General features: G+C 44.7%; 2 protein-coding genes across 2 annotated transcripts in view; both read right to left on the minus strand.

The window, feature by feature from the left end:
* Window positions 1-7453, minus strand: part of ublcp1 (ubiquitin-like domain containing CTD phosphatase 1) — a 40916-nt gene extending 33463 nt beyond the window's left edge. The window contains exons 1-2 of the mRNA XM_067996531.1: window positions 7371-7453; window positions 1108-1287 (exon numbers count right to left, since the gene is read on the minus strand). Of these exons, the coding sequence (XP_067852632.1) occupies window positions 1108-1261 (154 nt within the window). The 5' untranslated portion in view covers window positions 1262-1287; window positions 7371-7453. The remainder of the gene's footprint in view (window positions 1-1107; window positions 1288-7370) is intronic.
* An 8440-nt stretch (window positions 7454-15893) lies between these two features.
* adam19b (ADAM metallopeptidase domain 19b) overlaps window positions 15894-20104 on the minus strand; it is a 173083-nt gene continuing 168872 nt past the window's right edge. The window contains exons 22-23 of the mRNA XM_067996530.1: window positions 18389-18513; window positions 15894-17890 (exon numbers count right to left, since the gene is read on the minus strand). Coding sequence (XP_067852631.1) covers window positions 17836-17890; window positions 18389-18513 — 180 coding nt within the window. The 3' untranslated portion in view covers window positions 15894-17835. The remainder of the gene's footprint in view (window positions 17891-18388; window positions 18514-20104) is intronic.

Genomic DNA, 20104 nt, shown 5'->3' on the forward strand with positions numbered 1-20104 from the left:
CACTCTAGGAAAGATGTCAAGGCCTTAGAAAGGGTGCAGAAGAGATTTACTGGAATGGTACCAGGGATGAGGGACTTCAGTTATGTGGAGAGAATGGAGAATCTGTGGTTGTTATCCTTAGAACAAAGTTATGGGGAGATTTGATAGGCGTGTTCAAAATCATGAGGAGTTTTGACAGAGTACATAAGGAGAAACTGTTTCCAGTGGCAGCAGGGTCGGTAACCAGAGAACAGAGATTTAAGGTGACTGGCAAAAGAACCAGAGGCAACGTGAGGAAATATTTTTTTTACGCAGCGAGTTGTAATGATCTGGAATGCACTGCCTGAAAGGGTAATGGTCGCAGAGTCAATAGTAACTTTCAAAAGGGAATCAGATAAATATTTAAAGGCAAAAAATTTAGAGCTATGGGGAAAGAGCAGGGGAATGGGACTAAATGGATAGTTCTTTCAAAGAGCCAGCACAGGCACAATGGGCTGAATGGCCTCCTCCACCTATGATGATACCATGATGCCTGTTGAAGTGGGGAAGCATAGTGTGTTCATTATTTTGTATTATTACACAAAAGACAAGTTGTAATGATTTAATTGAGTGAGTCTGATCATAACTGCCTGGATGTAGGCATGTCTCTGCTGTGAAATAAAGCAGCTTACTGATTCGTATCAGACCTCGTCTCACCAACCGTTTGCTTGGTCCATGTTCAGAGAGATTGAAGAGGTAAACATGCAAAAGACACGAATATCTGGTTCAGGTCACAAGGGGGTCAAACTATCGTCAACTATGCTCTCCGATTAATTTTGTTTTTAAAGGAACACTCCAAGGTACCTCTGAAAACTGAATACTTAACACCGACCAGCTCACACAAAAAGTTTTACTCATCGTCTCTACTAGCTTTCGGTAATTTATGTTTTTGCAGTTCTTTGTCTCACATTCCCTGCAATTGTTTTCCCCTTTCACTCTGAAATTTATTCCCAACTCAATCTGGAATGGGCTCGGGTTCCACTCAGGAAGCATTTGTTAAAACCTAGATATACTCAGCATTGACAACGTTTGTATCCTACCTGAGCTGAAACCATCTGCACGTGCACGTAAAACGTGAGCAAACACTACCTTTGATTTTCAGGCCAAGTAACTTCTGACGTTCCGGCAGCACCCCGGTTAGAGTTTTAATCGTCTCCTTCAAGTCCAGCACCGTGTCCTCTTCCGTCAGTTTTGTCACTGGATATTCCTGCCCACTCCACTTTATTATAATTGATATGGACATCCTCACAGGTAAGGTTAAGCTTTACTCTAGATTTTTAAAAAAGTGAAAAAATATTAATTTGTGAGCATCAAAATTAACTCTCGTTCTAAATGCTGAAACATATCTCCGGTGTTTTTCAAAGAATATTATATAGTAAAAAAAAAGCTGTTCAAAAATAATAGTACTTCAAGTATCTGGAACAACTTTTGTGGAGCAAGGACCTGCTTTTGCATAAACCAAGTGCAACTGGATGTTTCTGATGTTTAATGGACACCCTGTACCTCTGGGTCCATTCCAGAAAAATGAAAATCCTAAACCAAAATATAATAGTAGGCACCCACTGTAAAAGGACACATTGCTCGAGAACTTGTAGCACAGCGACAATTTTAGGCATCTGTACTGAGGGGTATAAGGGCAAAAGGGTGTTTTCACACTTCATTCTAGCATTGGGTATGGTAGCATAGTAGTTAAATTACTGGACTAGTAATCCAGAGGCCTGGAATAATAATCTAGAGAATGGGAGTTCAAATCCCATCATAACAATTTGCAAATTCAGTTTAAAACACCTAAAAACACAAACAAATCTGGTACCAGTAAAAGTGACCTGAAGTTGTCGGATTGTAGTTAAAAACCCAACTGGTTCACTAATGTGCTTTAATGATGGAAACCTGCTGTCATTACCCGGTCTGATCTATACGTGACTCCAGTCCCACACCAATGTGATTGACGCTTAACTGCGCTCTGAAGTGACCTAGCAAGCTGTCCGGTTATATCAAACCACTACAAAGCAACATTGTGAGAGCACCTTCACACATGGACTGCAGCGGTTCAAGAAGGCAGACCAGCGCCACTTTCTCAAGGGCAACTAAGGATGGACAATAAATGCCTGCCTCGCCAACAACGCCTACATCCCAATAATTATTTTTTTTTAAATTACTCCGAGGTCAAACAAGGATTGCCATTCACAACCTCAGTACTCAGTGTTTCTCAATCTGAACTGATCGCAGGATCAAGTGGAAACTAAGAATTTTTAACCATTGATAATGGAATTATACATACCGAATCCCTTGAAAAATGAGCATTCTAGGCTCTTAGTCCAAGTTACCAGGAAAAGGATTATTTCCCAATGTTGTCACCATGTTCATTTAGCATACTCCAATCCACTATTTTTTTTGGGGGCGGTGGGGGGTTGTGTTTCAAAACTGTCCCATATTAAATTCATTGCCTCAAACTGATCCCACCACTACCACAAGTGACAGCACTGTGTCAACCAGGTCTTGTACAGTAGAACTTCAGTTAATTATGGAAACCAGCAGATAATCAAGAGATCCAATTTTGATCCAACTCACGTGGTATGGGAATACTCTTGGGACAAGAATCAAGCAGAGTACAATACAAATGTAGAGTGTAGAGCACAGAAACAGGTTAATACCAGTGTTTACACTCCACATAAGCCTTCCCCCTCCCTACTTCATCTAACCCCATCATCATATTCTTCTATTTCCTTCTCCCTCATGTGCTTATCTAGCTTCCCTTTAAATGCATCTATGCTAATCGCCTCAACTACTCTTTGTGGTAGCGAGTTCCACAGTCTAACCACTCTTTGGGTAAAGATGTTTCTCCTGAATTCCCTATTGGGTTTATTGATGGCTCTCTTATATTTATGGTCCCCAGTTCTAGTCTCGCCCACAAGTGGAAACACCTTCTCTAAGTCTACCCTATCAAACCCTTTCATAATCTTAAAGACCTCTTATCAGTTCACCCATCTTCCCTTTTCTAGAGAAAAGAGCCCCAGCCTGTTCAATCTTTCCTGATAGGTATAACCTCTCAGTTCTGGTATCAACCTAGTAAATCTTTTTTGCACCTTCTCCAGTGCCTCTATATCCTTTTTATAATATGGAGACCAGAAGTGTTCACAGTACTTCAAGTGTGGTCTAACCAAGGCTCTGTACAAGTTTAACATAACCTCTCTGCTTTTCAATTCTATCCCTCTAGAAATGAACCCCAGTGCTTGGTTTGCTTTTTTTAAAATGGTGTTATTAACCTGTGTCACTACTTTTAGTGATATGTGCATCTGTACCCCCAGATCTCTCTGCTCCTCCACCTCATTTAGACTCTTATTTTTCAAGTAGTATGTGGCCCCCTTATTATTCCTACCAAAATGTACCACCTCCCACTTATCTATATTGAAATTCGTTTGCCAATTAGACTCCCATTCTGTAAGTTTATTAATGTCTTCCTGTATTTTGTCACAGTCCTCCTCTGTATTAACTATACCCCCCAATTTGGTGTCGTCCGCAAATTTGAAATCATACTTCTGATTGCAGAGTCCAAATCGTTTATGTAAATAGTGAACAACAGTGGTCCCAGCACCGCACACTGTGGAACACCACTTCCCACCCTTTGCCAATCTGAGTTACAACTTTTAACCTCCTACTCTGTTTTCTGTGTTAAATGCGTTAACTGCATTTAATCTTTCTTGGGCCGTGTAGTTGATTCACGACGGGCAGAAAATTGGTGTCAGTGGGCTGTGCCCTGTGAAAATTCTGCCATTTGAACAGGAGGGTGAGTAATTGGAGAACAACTGGCTTTATCCAAACGTTCTCTTCCGATGCAGACCAAGTTAGGAAAGATGATTCTACAACCGTACCGCTTGCTATTTTTCTTTGTTCAAGTATCAAAATTGCACACACAATCACATCATACTGAATTCCCAGTGATTTCCTATCACATCAATGGAGAGATGAGCGGAAGTTGAATGACTATTTTTTTTTGGAGCTTGGTAAATCCCCGCCACATCACAGAACGTTCAAAAGGATCGAAACAATTGTCTTTCAACTGTGCTTTTAAGTTATGCGGTTTAATAAACACAGGTTTAATCAAAGTGTAGCTACTTTTGGAACCTTAGGCTACATTTTCACTTCACAGCGATGCTACAGTTGTAGTGTAATTCTGGAGTCTGGGCCCAACCTAACTTCAGCACTAAGTTGAGACTCACTGAAGGAGGGCATCCTACTTCGCTTTGCTTGGGGTCAGGTCCCTGCCTGACTGGATTCATGATGCAACTTCTCAGCGACGGTGTACGGCCACAGTTGTAGGGTAAATGTAGCTTAAATTACAATTGAAAAAACAAAACAATTTGAAACTTGAAGCTGCAGTGTGCTTAAATACACATACAGAAACATGACTCAAATTGGATCTACTCAAAAGTCAATGCTCCACAATTATGATCTAACTAGACTTGAATTGTCACAAGCTACCATAGCTCAATCATTCACATCCATGATGTGGAGATGCCGGTGATGGACTGGGGTTGACAATTGTAAACAATTTTACAACACCAAGTTATAGTCCAGCAATTTTATTTTAAATTCACAAGCTTTCGGAGGCTTCCTCCTTCCTCAGGTGAACGAAATGAGGATTTCATTTCGTTCACCTGAGGAAGGAGGAAGCCTCCGAAAGCTTGTGAATTTAAAATAAAATTGCTGGACTATAACTTGGTGTTGTAAAATTGTTTACAATTCACATCCATGTCCAGGGTCTCAAGCTTTTCCCATGCAGGGTAGGGATATTTCAAAACTATTTAATTTAAACATGTTTTACCACTTATAAACATACCGAGAGACATACAAATCAGTGAGGTCCCTGGTTTGCATTGAGTTAGCTCATTTTAATCGTGCTAACACTGGGGTGTTACGATTGCAGCCCAGCACCTGACAGGGAAGGGATGGGGGAGGAAGAAAGAGAAACAAAATCTGATCACTGTCCAGCGGCCCTGCTTTGAAATGCATGGCTGTGGACGGTGGGTGAGGCCAGATTGGGGTTTGTATGCGACTTGCCAACACCCTCTGTACTGGCTCATATGTGGAGAAGTCACTCAGAAGAGGGAAGAGGCATACTGGTAGAACCTGCAGTGTACCACAAATTAAGCCACTCAGACACACTGTAATGATTTGCCTCCCAATAAAGTCACGCTGCATTTTGCTGGTGAACCAGAATCTCACTGCCTACCCCGTGCATTCAATGCACTGAGGCTGGTAAGTCCGCACTTGCGCAAGCCATGATTCACTGCTCTATTGGGAGATTACATGGAACCGTCCAAGTTTACAGAACTAACGGAGGCCATTCGGCCCAATGTATTTGTGCCAGCTCTTTGCCAGAACAATCCAAATCGAATCCCACTGCCCTCCTCTCCCTGTAGTCCTGCGTCTTTCTCTGCTTCAAATGTTTATCCAATTTTCCTTTTAAAGATGCAATGGGGTCTGCTTCAACTACACCCTGTAGCAATGCATTCCATGCTCCAACAACTCTCTGCATAAATTTCTCTCAGCCTCACTCTTGTAACTCCAATTTTAAATTGAGGACCCGTTGTTACTCACTCCCCAACCAAAGAAAACAGTCTGTCCCTAATCACCATCAAAACCCTTCTTGATTTTATAAACCTCTTAAATCTCCTCTTAGCCTTTTCTACTCCAGTGGAAATACTCTCAGTATCTCTAATCCCTCTTCATAATGATAGTTTATTATCCCTTGTATTACCCTGGAGAATCTATACTGTACGCTATGGCTTTAATACCCTTTCTATAATGGGGTGTCCAAAACAGCAGTTTTCTAACTGTGGCCTCACCATTTCCTTGCACAAATTTACCATTACTTCTTTTGTTTTTCATTTCTATTTATAAAACCCAAAACGCTAATGGCCTTTTTAAAAGAAAGCTTCATCTACCCGCACTTTCAGGGAATTATATATTTGAACTCCATCTTTCTGTTGTTTAACTTCTGGTCAAAAATAAATACAGCTCAATTTGCTTCTATAGGTTTACAACCTGCTTCGCCCTTTGTGATTACAATTCTTAAGAGAAGAGCAAACAGATTAATCAGTATGTGGAGATGCCGGTGATGGACTGGGGTTGACAATTGTAAACAATTTTACAACACCAATTACATACCAATTCTCTCTCATACAGATTAATCAGTATGAGAGAGAAAAGATTTGTGTAAAGAAACAGGGCCCTTAATCTTCTCGTCTTTCTCTTTCAGATGCTGATTTGCCTCCTGTGGGTTTCCGGCACTTTCCGATTCTATTTCACTGCTGGCATTTCCTCATTGTTAGCAACCCTGGGAACAGGGAGGGCCAGGAGAGCACCAGGAACATGCGGAGGAGCGTTGATCATTTTACAGTGACATTCATAGAACCTTACAGCACAGAAGGCTGCCATTTGGCCCATCGTTCCTGTGCTGGCTCTTTAAAAGAGCTGTCCTATGAGTCCCACTCCCCTGCTCTTTCCCCATAACCCTACAATTTTCTCCCATGTTCTGGTTTAATACTTTGACATATAAATCTGACTCTTTGCAAAGGGCGGAATAAATCCAGCTCCACACATCTAAACGTGTTGACTATCTCACTCTGTGCCACCACAAATCACATTCCATACACGTCCCTAACTTAAAACCTTCAGTGACATAAACTTGGGGAGGGTAAAATAGCAGAAACAAGAAGAAAAATCCAAAACTGGTCAGGCAAACACAGAAAGAATCGAGGGGAAAACACAGAAAGAAGTGAGACGGCGAGGAGGGGGAATATCCACTCATCCCGGCTTGTTGGACTTTCTGTTTGAGATTATAATGGGGGCGCGCCCTTTGGACGAGGTGAAGGGAGAATCCAAGCACTCGGAGTTTGGGAATTTTATTTTCAGAGTAAAAGGAGGGAAGAGAGAAGAGAAAATGGGGGTGTTTTCCGCTAAAAGAAAAAAAAGGTGCGAACCTTTAAAAGATGTAAGTGATGGGGGAGGAGGGAGGATAAAAATGAAAGTGAAATAAAACTGCAGGCGGGGAATTAAAGGCATCAAGTGAAAGAACATCAAATAGATTCATAAATATACGGGAGGGGAATTAAAATAAATTACACTGAACTCGGTTAATCATTTTTTTAAAGTCCTGTCTTATTAAAATTAAACCCTCCCGAGCGGCGGCCGCACGGGCAGATGCCGGTCACCGGCTCGGATTTCATTCCCGACCCCCAGACCCCGCTCCCCCTCCCCAGACCCGCTCTCCCACCCGGTTTCTTTCATTATTTTTTATTGTTATTATAATTATTATTATTTTATCTCATTCCCGGGTTTTTTTTTACCGTCTGCGTGTCCGCCGGAAGTTCCGTCCGTCCCAACCGTTCCCTCCCCGCCGCTTCCGCCGTGTTCTCTCGCCTCCCTGTCCGTCCTCTCCACGGGACTCGCTGCGTGCTCCTTCCTAAGGTTCCGCCAGTGGATGAACCTTTCCCATCCCAAACATTCACCTCATTCAATTCAGGTCCCTTGTCTATTTCACAACAAACAAAAAAAAAACAAGAGCAAGCTGCAAATGTTGGAAATCTGCGAGTAACATTCGCGCCAGGCAATGACCATCTCCAACAAGAGAGAGTCTAAACATCTCCCCTTGACATTCAACGGCATTACCATCGCCGAATCCCCCACCATCAACATCCTGGGGGTCACCATTGACCAGAAACTTAACTGGACCAGCCTCATAAATGCTGTGGCTACAAGAGCAGGTCAGAGGCTGGGTATTCTGTGGCGAGTGACTCGCCTCCTGACTCCCCAAAGCCTTTCCACCATCTACAAGGCACAAATCAGGAGTGTGATGGAATGCTCCCCACTTGCCTGGATGAGTGCAGCTCCAACAACACGCAAGAAGCTCAACACCATCCAGGACAAAGCAGTCCGCTTGATTGGCACCCCATCCACCACCCTAAACATTCACTCCCTTCACCACCGACGCACTGTGGCTGCAGTGTGTACCATCCACAGGATGCACTGCAGCAACTCGCCAAGGCTTCTTCGACAGCACCTCCCAAACCCGCGACCTCTACCACCTAGAAGGACAAGGGCAGCAGGCACATGGGAACAACACCACCTGCACGTTCCCCTCCAAGTCACACACCATCCCAACTTGGAAATATATCGCCGTTCCTTCATTGTCGCTGGGTCAAAATCCTGGAACTCCCTTCCTAACAGCACTGTGGGAGAACCGTCACCACACGGACTGCAACGGTTCAAGAAGGCGGCTCACCACCACCTTCTCAAGGGCAATTAGGGATGGGCAATAAATGCTGGCCTCGCCAGTGACGCCCACATCCCATGAATGAATAAAAAAAAAATCCAAAAGAGGAAAAAGTGCTAGAAATACACAGCAGGCCCATCAGCAACTGTAAAGAAAAGGACAGGCTAATGTTTGAGATGTAGCCCCTGTCGAACAGTCTCCAGCCAAAGTCTTCATCTTTCACAGGGTCCACACCTGAAATGTTTATCCTTGTCTCTTTAAGGATTGCTAATGGGCGTTCTGTGTATTTCCAGCATTTTCCATATCTTTTTGTTATCTCACTGAAGCAAAGGAGTGAGATTTTTGATCATAAACAGCAGGGCAGATTGCAGACCTGTGTTAGTAAGCAGTAACTGTGTTAGCACATTAAAACGGTCCAATTCACTCTAAGTGAAGTTTTAAATAAAAATAGATAATGCTGAAAACTCTTATCCGGTGAAGCAGAATCTGTGGAGAGAGCAGATGAATTAAAATTTGAAGTGTGGACCCAGGCTTTTGTGATTTGGTGTGAGAGTCAGTAATTTTGGTTTAAATGTTGACCTTATTTTGATTTCACTCACTCAAAAATAAGCACGATTGCACGTGCTTTAATGGTTTTGAGATCTGCTTTGCTCTCTTTGATTGAATATAAATCTCAGTCCTAACATTTGGTGCATGTTGACAGCTCTCCAGTCCCTTTACTTGCCACCAGAGGGAAAGTGTGATGAGATTAGAGGAACCAGATTTAAAAGTGGTGCTTATTGAAAAATGTTCCCATCTTTTATAATGTGTTTGGCAAATGCTGCCATGCGACAACAGAATCAAACATATCTGTGTATGACTTGCCCGTGACAAGGGGCTTTCACACATCTGTAATTGGATTGGAAGGACTAGGATTTCTAAAATGTTAATTTACACTTCTGAGAAGCGGCTTGGGATATTTTTGACATATGCTTTATAAATGCAAGTTATTGTTGTCGACAATCTTTACAGGGAATTCCTGAGAGTGTTTCAATGCAGGCAGGGGAGGTTCCTGGGAGTGTGCCAATATTTAAAAAGGGTCCCTGGGAATGTATCAATATTTGCAGGAAATCCCCACATAGGAAGTAGTTGGGGTCCATTGATGATGATGAAAACAATTTGCATTTACAGGGCACCGTTAATGTAGAGACCACATGGTGCATCACAGCGGCATAAGGAAAAAATGGCGCTGAGCCAAAGAAGATGATATTAGGAAGGACGAGCAGAAGCTTGGTCTGAGGTGTGTTTCAACGAGGGACTTAAAGGAGGAGAGGGAGATCGAGAGGTTTAATGAGAGAATTTCCGAGCATGGGGCCTATGTGTCTGAAGGCAAGGCCATCAATGGTGGAGCAAAGGAGGAGGAGATGTATAACAACAACAACATCAACGCCTTTAATGTAGTAAAACGTCGCACAGCACTTCACGAGTTATCATACAAAAGTTGAACTGAGCCACATAGCAGTTATTAGGACAAGTGACCAAAAGCTTGGTCAAAGAGGTAGCTTTTAGGGAGCATCTTAAAGGAGGAGAGAGATGTAGAGAGGCTGAGGGGTTTAGGGAGGAAATTCCAGAGCTTAGGGCCTCCTAAACAGCTGAAGGCATGGCCGCCAATGGCGGCGCGATGCAAATCGGTGATGCGCAAGATGCCAGAATTGGAAGAGCGTAGAGATCTCAGAGGGTTGTAGGGCTGGAGGAGGTTACAGAGATAGGGAGGGGCGAGGCCATGGAGGGATTTGAAAACAAGAATGAGAATTTTAAAAATCGAGCCAACCCACAGCGAGCACACGGGTGATGGGTGAAGGGGATTTGGTGCGAATTAGGATACAGGCAGTAGAGGTGCAAGGTGGGAGGCCAGCCAAGAGAACATTGGAATAGTCAAGTCTAGAGGTAACAAAGGCATGAATGAGGGTTTCAGCAGCAGATGAGCTGAGGCAGGGGCGGAGGCTGGTGATGTTATGGAGGAGAAAGTAAATAGTCTTGGTGATGCAGGGGATATGGGATTGGAAGCTTAATTCAGGGTCAGATAGGATGCCAAGGTTGTCTGGTTCAGCCTCAGACAGTGGCCAGGGAGAGGGATGGAGTCGGTGGCTAGGGAACGGAGTTTGTGGCGGGGACCGAAAACAATGGCTTCAGCCTTTCCAATATTTAATTGGAGGAAATTTCTGCACATCCAATACTGGATGTCGGACAAGCAGTGTGACAAATGAGAGGCAGTGGAGGGGTCGAGAGAGGTGGTGGTGAGGTAGAGCTGTGCGTCATCAGCATAAGAGGCCAGATTCAAAGGTCCCCGAACTGATTGGAGAGATACAAACAGAGAGCTGAAGGAAAGATGGATCCGGATTGGAAAGGTGGTAACACTTCAAGGACTTTGGAAAGGAAAAAGAGGTCAGAGATGGGGTAGACATGCCAAAGGGCTTTGTTGTCTCCAAGGTGAACACTGCCATTGGTAAATATCAATTTTGTATACAACTGAAATGCATTCTTTCCTCAGATACTACAATGAGTATCCACCTCAAATTAATCCTACTTGATTGGGGTATGTTAAATCATGGAGTATATCATCCAAGAGCTCCCAATGTGCCTTTAGGAGCGATATAAAGAAAGAAAAAACTTGCATTTATATAGCACCTTTCACGACCTCTTGCCTTTGAATCAGAAGGTTGTGGGTTCAGGTCTCACTCCAGAGACTTTAGCACATAATCCAGGCTGACACTCCAGAACAGCACTGAGGGAGTGCTGCACTGTTGGAGGTGTCGTCTTTCAGAGGAGACGTTAAACCAAGGCCGCATCTCCCCTTTCAGGTGGGCCTAAAAGATCCCATGGCACTATATCAAAGAAGAGTAGGGGAGTTTTCCCCAATGCCTTGGCCAATATTTATCCCTCAACCAACGTCACTAAAAACAGATTATCTGGCCATTATCACATTGCTGTTTGTGGGACCTTGCTGTGCGCAAATTGGCTGCCGCGTTTCCTACATTACAACAGTGACTGCACTTCACAAAGTACTGTAAAGTGCTTTGAGACTGAGGGCGTGAAAGGCGCTATATAAATGTAAGTCTATATTTAAAAAATTTTTTTGTAACAGTACTTGAAGAAAGGTTCTTCTACTGATTGTAACATGTATCTCTCATCATACTCGGTGTTCTGCATCTTTAATCTCCTCTGGAGAAAGCAGTTTACGAGTTGAACTTAACATTGTCTCACCTTAAAGTGAACTCAGTCTTCCTTTGGAGATATTGAAGTACACGTGCGGAAGACGTGGAGCTTCGGTCCAGATCGCAAAGGAGCTTCGTCGTTACGCTCCTGGGGACCCTCTACTGTGCCTAGCAGATACAGGGTAGCGGGAGTCAACAGCTGTAAGAAGCAGGCAAACCAGACCACTTGAGGGAGCATCTGATGGCACTGAACCCGGATAGAGTATCTGCAGCAGACAGGGGTTTGTAACGTGGGCATTGGACGATGGGATTGGGCTCAGCTGCAACGGTCAAATATCCCACCAAAACTCAGGCTTCGATTTCCCTCATCGGGGGAGGGTGGACGGATTATCATGGAGTGAAGAAATGCTTCCTGACACCACTCCTGAACGGCCTAGCTCTAATTTTAAGGTTACGCCCCGTTGTTCTGGACTCATCTACTAGAGGAAATAATTTCTTTCTATCTACCCTATCAACTCCTTTGGTCATCCTAAACACCTCAATTAGAACACCCCTTAATCTTCTATACTCAAGGGAATACAAGCCTAGTCTATGCAACCTGGCCTCATAATTTAACCCTTTGGCCCCAGTGTCATTCCAGTGACTCTGCGCTGCACCCCCTCCAAGGCCAATATATTCTTCCTGAGGTGCGCTGTCCAGAACTGAATGCTATACTCCAGATGGGGTCTACCCAGAGCTCTATACAGCTGTAACACAGAATCATAGAAAGTTACAGAACAGAAGGAGGCCATTCGGTCCATCGTGTCCGTGGCAGTCAAAAAGAGCTTTTCAGCTTAATCCCCCTCTCCAGTACTTGGTCCGTAGCCCTGTAGGTCACGGCTCTTCAAGTGAACATCCAGGTACTTTTTAAATGAGTTGAGGGTTTCTGCCTCCACCACCCTTTCAGGCAGTGAGTTCCAGACCCCCACCGCCCTCTGGGTGAAAATATTTCTCCTCAACTCCCCTCTAATCCTTCTACCAATTACTTTAAATCTATGCCTTCAGGTCACTGACCCCTCTGCTAAGGGAAATATGTCCTCCCTAGCCACTCTATCTAGGCCCCTCATAATTTTATACACCTCAATTAAATCTCCCCTCAGCCTCCTTTGTTCCAAAGAAAATAACCCCAGCCTATCCAATCTTTTCTCATAGCTAAAATTCTCCAGTCCTGGCAACACCCTTGTAAATCTCCTTTGTACCCTCTCTAGTGCAATCACATCTTTCCTGTAATGTGGTGACCAGAACTGTACGCAGTACTCAAGCCGTGGCCTAACTAGTGTTTTATACAGTTCTAGCATAACCTCCCTGCTTTTATATTCTATGCCTCGGCTAATAAAGTATCCTGTATGCCTTCTTAACCACCCTAACTACCTGTCCTGATACCTTCAGGGATCTGTGGACATGCACTTCAAAGCCCTCTGTTCCTCTACACCTCTCAGTATCCTCCCATTTATCGTGTATTCCCTTGCCTTGTTTGCTCTCCCCAAACAATGGATTGAATTCCATTTGCCACTTTTCTGCCCACCTGACCAGTCCATTGATATCTTCCTGCAGCTTTCCTCCTCACTATCAACCATGCGGTCAATTTTTGGATCATCTGCAAACTTCTTGATCAAGCCCCCCACATTCAAGTCCAAATCATTAATATATACCACAAAAAGCAAGGGACCCAGTACTGAGCCCTGCGGAACCCCACTGGAAACAGCCGTTACAAAAACAGCTGTTGACCATTACCTTTTGCTTCCTGCCCATAATTTCCACCCCTTAGTATTCCAGCCCCCTTGAGATAAAGGCCAACATTCCATTAGCCTTTTAAATTATGTTTTGTACCTGGACACTAGCTTTTAGTGATTTCTTTGCATGGACCCCTAAATCTCAATGCTCCTCCACAGTTCCTAGTTTCTCACCAATTAGAAAATATGCTGATCTATCTTTCTTAGGTCCAAAGTGGATGACCTCACATTTCCCCACATTAAACTCCATCTGCCACAATTTTTCCCACTCACTTAATCTATCAGTTTGCAACTTTCTGCTCCCATCTACACTATTTACTGTGCCACCTAACTTAGTGTCATCAGCAAACTTGGATATATGGATTTCCATTCCTTCATCCAAGCCATTTATAAATATAGTGAAAAGCTGGGGCCCCAGTACAGATCTCTGGGAGAAACCACTAGTCACATCCTGCCAATTTGAGTACATACCCATTATCTCTGCGTTCTGTCTCCTACCTCCTAACCAATTCAGTACCCATGTCAATAGGCTGCCCCCAATTCCATATGCTCTCATTTTTGTTAACAGTCTCTTACGTGGAACCTTATTGAATGCCTTCTGGAAGTCTATAAAAATAACATCCATAGACACTCCTTTATCTACCTCAAAAAATGCAACTAGGTTCGTGGGTGTGGGAGGATATCCCATGCAGCTGTGGCAGTTCACTCAGTACAGCTGTGGCGGTTCAGTTCACTCAGTGCGGCTGTGGCGGTTCACTCAATGTGGCTGTGGCGGTTCACTCAATGTGGCTGTGGCGGTTCACTCAGTACAGCTGTGGCCGTTCACTCAGTACAGCTGTGGCCATTCGCTCAGTACAGCTGTGGCGGTTCGCTCAGTGCGGCTGTGGCGGTTCACTCAGTGCGGCTGTGGCGGGTCACTCAGTACAGCTGTGGCGGTTCACTCAGTGCGGCTGTGGCGGGTCACTCAGTGCGGCTGTGGGGGTCACTCAGTGCGGCTGTGGCGGGTCACTCAGTACAGCTGTGGCGGTTCACTCAGTACAGCTGTGGCGGTTCACTCAGTACAGCTGTGGCGGGTCACTCAGTGCGGCTGTGGCGATTCACTCAGTACAGCTGTGGCGGTTCACTCAGTGCGGCTGTGGCGATTCACTCAGTACAGCTGTGGCGGTTCACTCAGTACAGCTGTGGCGGGTCACTCAGTGCAGCTGTGGCCGTTCACTCAGTACAGCTGTGGTGGTTCACTCAGTACAGCTGTGGCGGGTCACTCAGTGCATCTGTGGCCGTTCACTCAGTACAGCTGTGGCCGTTCACTCAGTACAGCTGTGGCGGTTCACTCAGTGCAGCTGTGGCGGTTCACTCAGTGCAGCTGTGGCGGGTCACTCAGTGCAGCTGTGGCGGTTCACTCAGTACAGCTGTGGCCATTCGCTCAGTACAACTGTGGCGGGTCACTCAGTGCGGCTGTGGCCGTTCACTCAGTACAGCTGTGGCCATTCGCTCAGTACAGCTGTGGCGGGTCACTCAGTGCGGCTGTGGCCGTTCACTCAGTGCAACTGTGGCGGTTCACTCAGTATAGCTGTGGCCGTTCACTCTGCAGCTGTGGCGGGTCACTCAGTGCGGCTGTGGCGGGTCACTCAGTACAGCTGTGGCCGTCCACTCAGTACAGCTGTGGCCATTCGCTCAGTACAGCTGTGGCGGGTCACTCAGTGCGGCTGTGGCCGTTCACTCAGTGCAACTGTGGCGGTTCACTCAGTGCAGCTGTGGCCGTTCACTCTGCAGCTGTGGCGGGTCACTCAGTGCGGCAGTGGCCGTTCACTCAGTACAGCTGTGACGGTTCGCTCAGTACAGCTGTGGCGGTTCGCTCAGTACAGCTGTGGCGGTTCACTCAGTGCAGCTGTGGCGGTTCACTCAGTGCAGCTGTGGCGGTTCACTCAGTGCAGCTGTGGCCATTCGCTCAGTACAGCTGTGGCGGTTCACTCAGTGCGGCTGCTTAAAAATGGGAGCACATGGAATTGGAGGCAACCTATTGACATGGGTAGAGAATTGGCCAGTGATGCAGTAAAATGCACACTGCCTCTGAACATTGCCTTACTTCGTACCATCCTTCTGGGGATGGCCAGAAAGCAGCAAAAGAGCAACGGGAATTCAAGGAAGTGGAAGAGAGGCCCTATAATCATGTTCCTGATACCAAAAGGTCCTGAAATGTCTCATCCCACGCAGTTATTGCTCCTTGGAGGTGATGACTAAGGAAACCGACCCCCCTCCCCCCCTCATCCCAGCGAAGGTCCACCTTCCCGTCGTCATTTACACATTGGATGGGGGGAGGGGGGACACGGAGGAAAATTTGTACAGCCAGTTTTAGAGTTCATTAGGCCTACCTGTGCTCTTATCCCCCATTTAAGCCCACCACCACCCCCACCTCTGTACCGCACTAAAACAGGAGGAAAATCCAGGACTCGCCATCAAGATCGGCACGGGAGAAATAGCCGCTCAAGCGCGGACCTGGAGGCTCGCTGACGCTTGTGGAACCATATCCCACCCCATAGGTCAGGAGTGGAAAAGGAGTGAGATGCACGAGACCCTGGCAATAAGACCCAACCAAAAGAGGACACAGTGCAGGCGACACATGACTACTGGTGCAGCATAACTTTATTAACTTAATAAATAATGTGAACTCGAAGGCACAAGTCATGGTGTTCAAGTATTTTTGTTTTTGTTTTACCCACATTCACAAGTAACACATATGGATGAAATAAAAAATGAGATCCCCACGATTATGTTATCACAACATGTAACCGCTGCGCACCATCAAAAACTGTTAAAACACGATTTAATTTATTGCCCTGAAATCTAGGCCTCCTTTCACATAAACATATGTTTTCATTCTTGAATAAAAAATTCCAAATATGTGGAATAGGTAGAGGGGTTAAAATTCATGAATTAGGATATTAATACACCCCTCTTCCCCCTCCCTGTCTGAGGCACCTTTCCGATGAGGTAGCGGAGTGAGGCAAACAAGGTCATCAAAGGACCTCTTGAGGGGCTCAGCGTTAGGCCATTTTATTGTTTTTCTCCCCTCCTTTCCTGACTCTTGCTGGGGCACGGCTTCATGGGGGAGTGCAGTGAGCAATGGCAATGGTGACAGACATGTAGAGTTGCGGAAGGCCATTGCAGCCAAACCAGGCCAGCTCTATACTCAGTGTCCACACCAGCATGCCTTTCCAGCAGGAGTCGCTGGATGGTGATGGGGTCTAGGATCCCCGGCTGGTTTCCCCCCATCCCTCACCCCAAGGGCTGCTGAGGCCAATTACTCCTCCTCCAACCAACTGAGATCAGCCAGCCAGTGTATAAAACAAGAATCAAAGCCTAGGACGTTTATGTTCTTGTACGGCTTAATGTTACACCAGGTCATCGGGGAACTTGTTCAGTGATGTATCTGAGTGTGTCATCGCACTGGGAAAGAATCAAGTAAATCCACTGGACTTAAACAAGTGTATATGGTGAAAATTTTAAATGTTGATCAGGACACCAGAAGAACTGCCTTCGTCTTCTTCAAATACTGCCTAGGGATCTTTTACATCCACCTGAGAGGGCAGATGGGGCTTCGATTTAACGTCTCATCCAAAAGACAGCACCTCTTTAGTACTGCACTAGGAGTATCAGCCTAGATTAATTGATCAAGTCTTTGGAGTGGGACTTTAAACCCACAACCTTCTAACTCAGAGATGGGAGTGTTACCCACTAAGCCACAGCTGACACTTGACAGTAGTTAGCAGGTGAGCAGGGGAGAAAATTGGGAGGGAAAAATCAATTAAAAAAGGGCATACTGTTCCTAGTCTCATCGTTCCGTCAATCGTCCCCATATGTCGATTGTATCTTAAGTTGGGTTTCACATCACTGGCAAATAAAATGTTCATCCTCAATGTACAGCATTGATTTCATTCACAAAAATGATGAAGAGTGGTCAAAGGCCACAATTTAACTCAGAATTAAAGCTACAAATGGCCTCGGGGCCCTTCAGTTGTGGGTGGGGTAGGGGTAGGAAATTCATCAAGGGTTTCCTGCTCCCGATCGCTATCCACTGACCCCTGTTGGAAATGGGGCGCAGGTTGGGCTCATAATCAGACGTCGAGCTGTCAAGCTTGGCTGTGAGGTTCCCCAGCGGTGAACAGCCTACCAACCCTCATCGTTCTGGGCTCACGCCTGAAGGATGGCCACTCGGGGCAAGGTACCAGAAGATGGATCGCACCCACTGAACCCTGTCGGTTGGAGGGATCAGTGCTTTTAGCACAGGAAGGGAAAGACTGAACGAAAACAAAAGAGATCTTTCAAACTTCTGAGAAAATTGTTCCCATCTAATGAAGATGCTTATTCAAGAAAATTACTTGAGACGAGTTGCTTTTAGATTGCAAGTTTGACCGCGCATGTTGTAAAAATGGCTCCTCTATAGTTACAGTGGTATTGAACTGGACGTCACATTCATTGTTCCGCTGGCATTGATACCGAGAGATCGTAAGATAACAGAGATCAGGATAGTGCAAATGGTTCTTGAGGAGTTCCAGCAGAGTCCCTGCAAGGGCTAGTCTCCAAACTTTATCTTCTGTTTCTGTGGCACAGGCAATGGATGGTCCCTTCTGCAAAACATACCAAAAAAAAGGGGAGATAGTTGATCTAGAGTGGACTATTTCAAACGGCTGTAGAAATTTATGGTAAGATGTTAACGTGATTCATGATAAGATGCTATTTTAATTCACGATAAAATTATATCTTAATTCATGAGAAGATGCTATCTTAATTCATGATAAGGTGATATCTTAATTCATGATAAAATGATATCTCAATTCATGAGAAGATGCTATCTTAATTCATGAGAAGATGATATCTTAATTCATGAGAAGATGCTATCTTAATTCATGAGAAGATGCTATCTTAATTCATGAGAAGATGCTATCTTAATTCATGAGAAGATGATATCTTAATTCATGAGAAGATGATATCTTAATTCATGAGAAGATGATATCTTAATTCATGAGAAGATGCTATCTTACTTCATGATGACGCTATATTAATTGAAGTATGTTTTTTATTCTGACTTCCCCTTTAAGTACAGGATAAGGTTTAGCCATACTTACTTGAATGGGTTGGTTTCAGAACGAACTCTGTTCTCATGTGGTTTCTCTCTAATGGGTGGCAACAAGACTCTCATATTCATCTGCAGCCCAGAACTACTGCTGGACACCGCCAACCTTTCTAAAACCTTTAACCAAAAAAGTACTTTTTATCACTTTGAAGCTGATAATACATTCAATATTTATTAGTTATAAACTGGGTCAGCTTAGGAGAGAGTCGTGGTTTCGGGAATGATTTCCGAGTATGAATAAAATACAAATAAGGAAATTTTATTCATCAGCAACTTTAGCACAGGCTCCTTTTAATCAAATCATCGTTCTAAACACAGGTAGTTGAGGTGGAAATGGGGTTTGGACTGAGGCTTCTCTGCCACTGCACTGAGCAGAGTTACCGGCAGCATTGGCCACTTATTGATGGTACAATGAACTGCAGCACTAACTACCCTTCACTACTGCCCTGATTTAATTGGGATGTCGTAATTTTGTGGGCGAATTTCAATCATGTCCCGATTATCATGAGCAGCATCCCTGAAATTTAAAACATCCTCCCAGCCTAAAACTGCTGGTTCTAAAAGCTTCACTTGGGAGTTTGGGATGGGGGAGGGGGGGGGGAAATAAAGGAAATTTGGCATGTGCTTAATTTGTTTTCTCCTACCTGCCAATTAGAGAAATTAACATCTTATTGTGTTTGGTAGATTTTTTAAAAGGCTTTTATACTAACAAAATATAACAAGGTGTTAATCCAGAAATTGCTGGAAATACACAGCAGGTCCCCCATGCTTTGGGGAGAGATTCTTCGTCGGAATGGGTACTTCCCCTTTACAATAGAGGATAACCACACAGTCCAGTTATCTCAAAGGGTTGTCCACAGCCTTCTCTAAGATGTAAGCAGTCACTAGAAGCCAGGGTGTTTGTATCAAACTTCCATTTTTCCCTCTTGCTTCAGATAAGGTCGCCAAGCTGTGAATCAAGCCTCAACCACACACCCCCCTCCAACCCCACACTCTCCACGCCCCTCTCCGATTTTGGATTTAGCAGAAAATGGCAACTCCACTCCAATGGGTGGAGCAAAGGCAGCGTCGGCAGATTGCCATCGCCTGTGCACGGAAAATGGAGAAAGCAAGGTAAGTAGAATGGCCTTCACTTCTTATATTTGTCCTTCATCCCCTCTCATATCCCTGGCCAAGCACTCTGTTAATGAACTCTTGTTCATGCACGAGAAGTGTACGAACCAAGGGTAGAGTAGTGTAGTGGTTTTGTTACTGGACTAGTGTTCCGGAGACCCGGACTAGTGTTCCGGGTGAAGATGAGTTCAAATCCCATTGTGGCAATTTGAATTCAGTTTTAAAAAGCTGCTATCAGTAAAAGTGACCATGAAGCTGTCGGATTGTCATAAAAACCCAACTGGTTCACTAATGTCCTTCAGGGAAGGAAACCTTACGTGGTCTGGCCTATATGTGACTCCAGTCTTGCACCAAAGTGGTTGATTCTTAATTGTCCTCTGAAGTGACCTAGCAAGCCACACGGTTGTTTCAAAACCTTACAATTGCAGTGCTTCAAGAAGGTGGCCAACCACCATCTTCTCAGGGCAACTAGAGATGGAGAATAAATGCCGGCCTTGCCAGTGACACCCACATCCCAAGAAGGAATAATAAAAAAAGAAAACTTTGTGGCCTATTTTTACTCAGGGCAAAATATGTTTCTATTTTACAGTAATCA

This window comes from Heptranchias perlo, chromosome 14 (genome assembly GCF_035084215.1).
Source record: "Heptranchias perlo isolate sHepPer1 chromosome 14, sHepPer1.hap1, whole genome shotgun sequence".
In the NCBI taxonomy this organism is placed as follows: Eukaryota; Metazoa; Chordata; class Chondrichthyes; order Hexanchiformes; family Hexanchidae; genus Heptranchias; species Heptranchias perlo.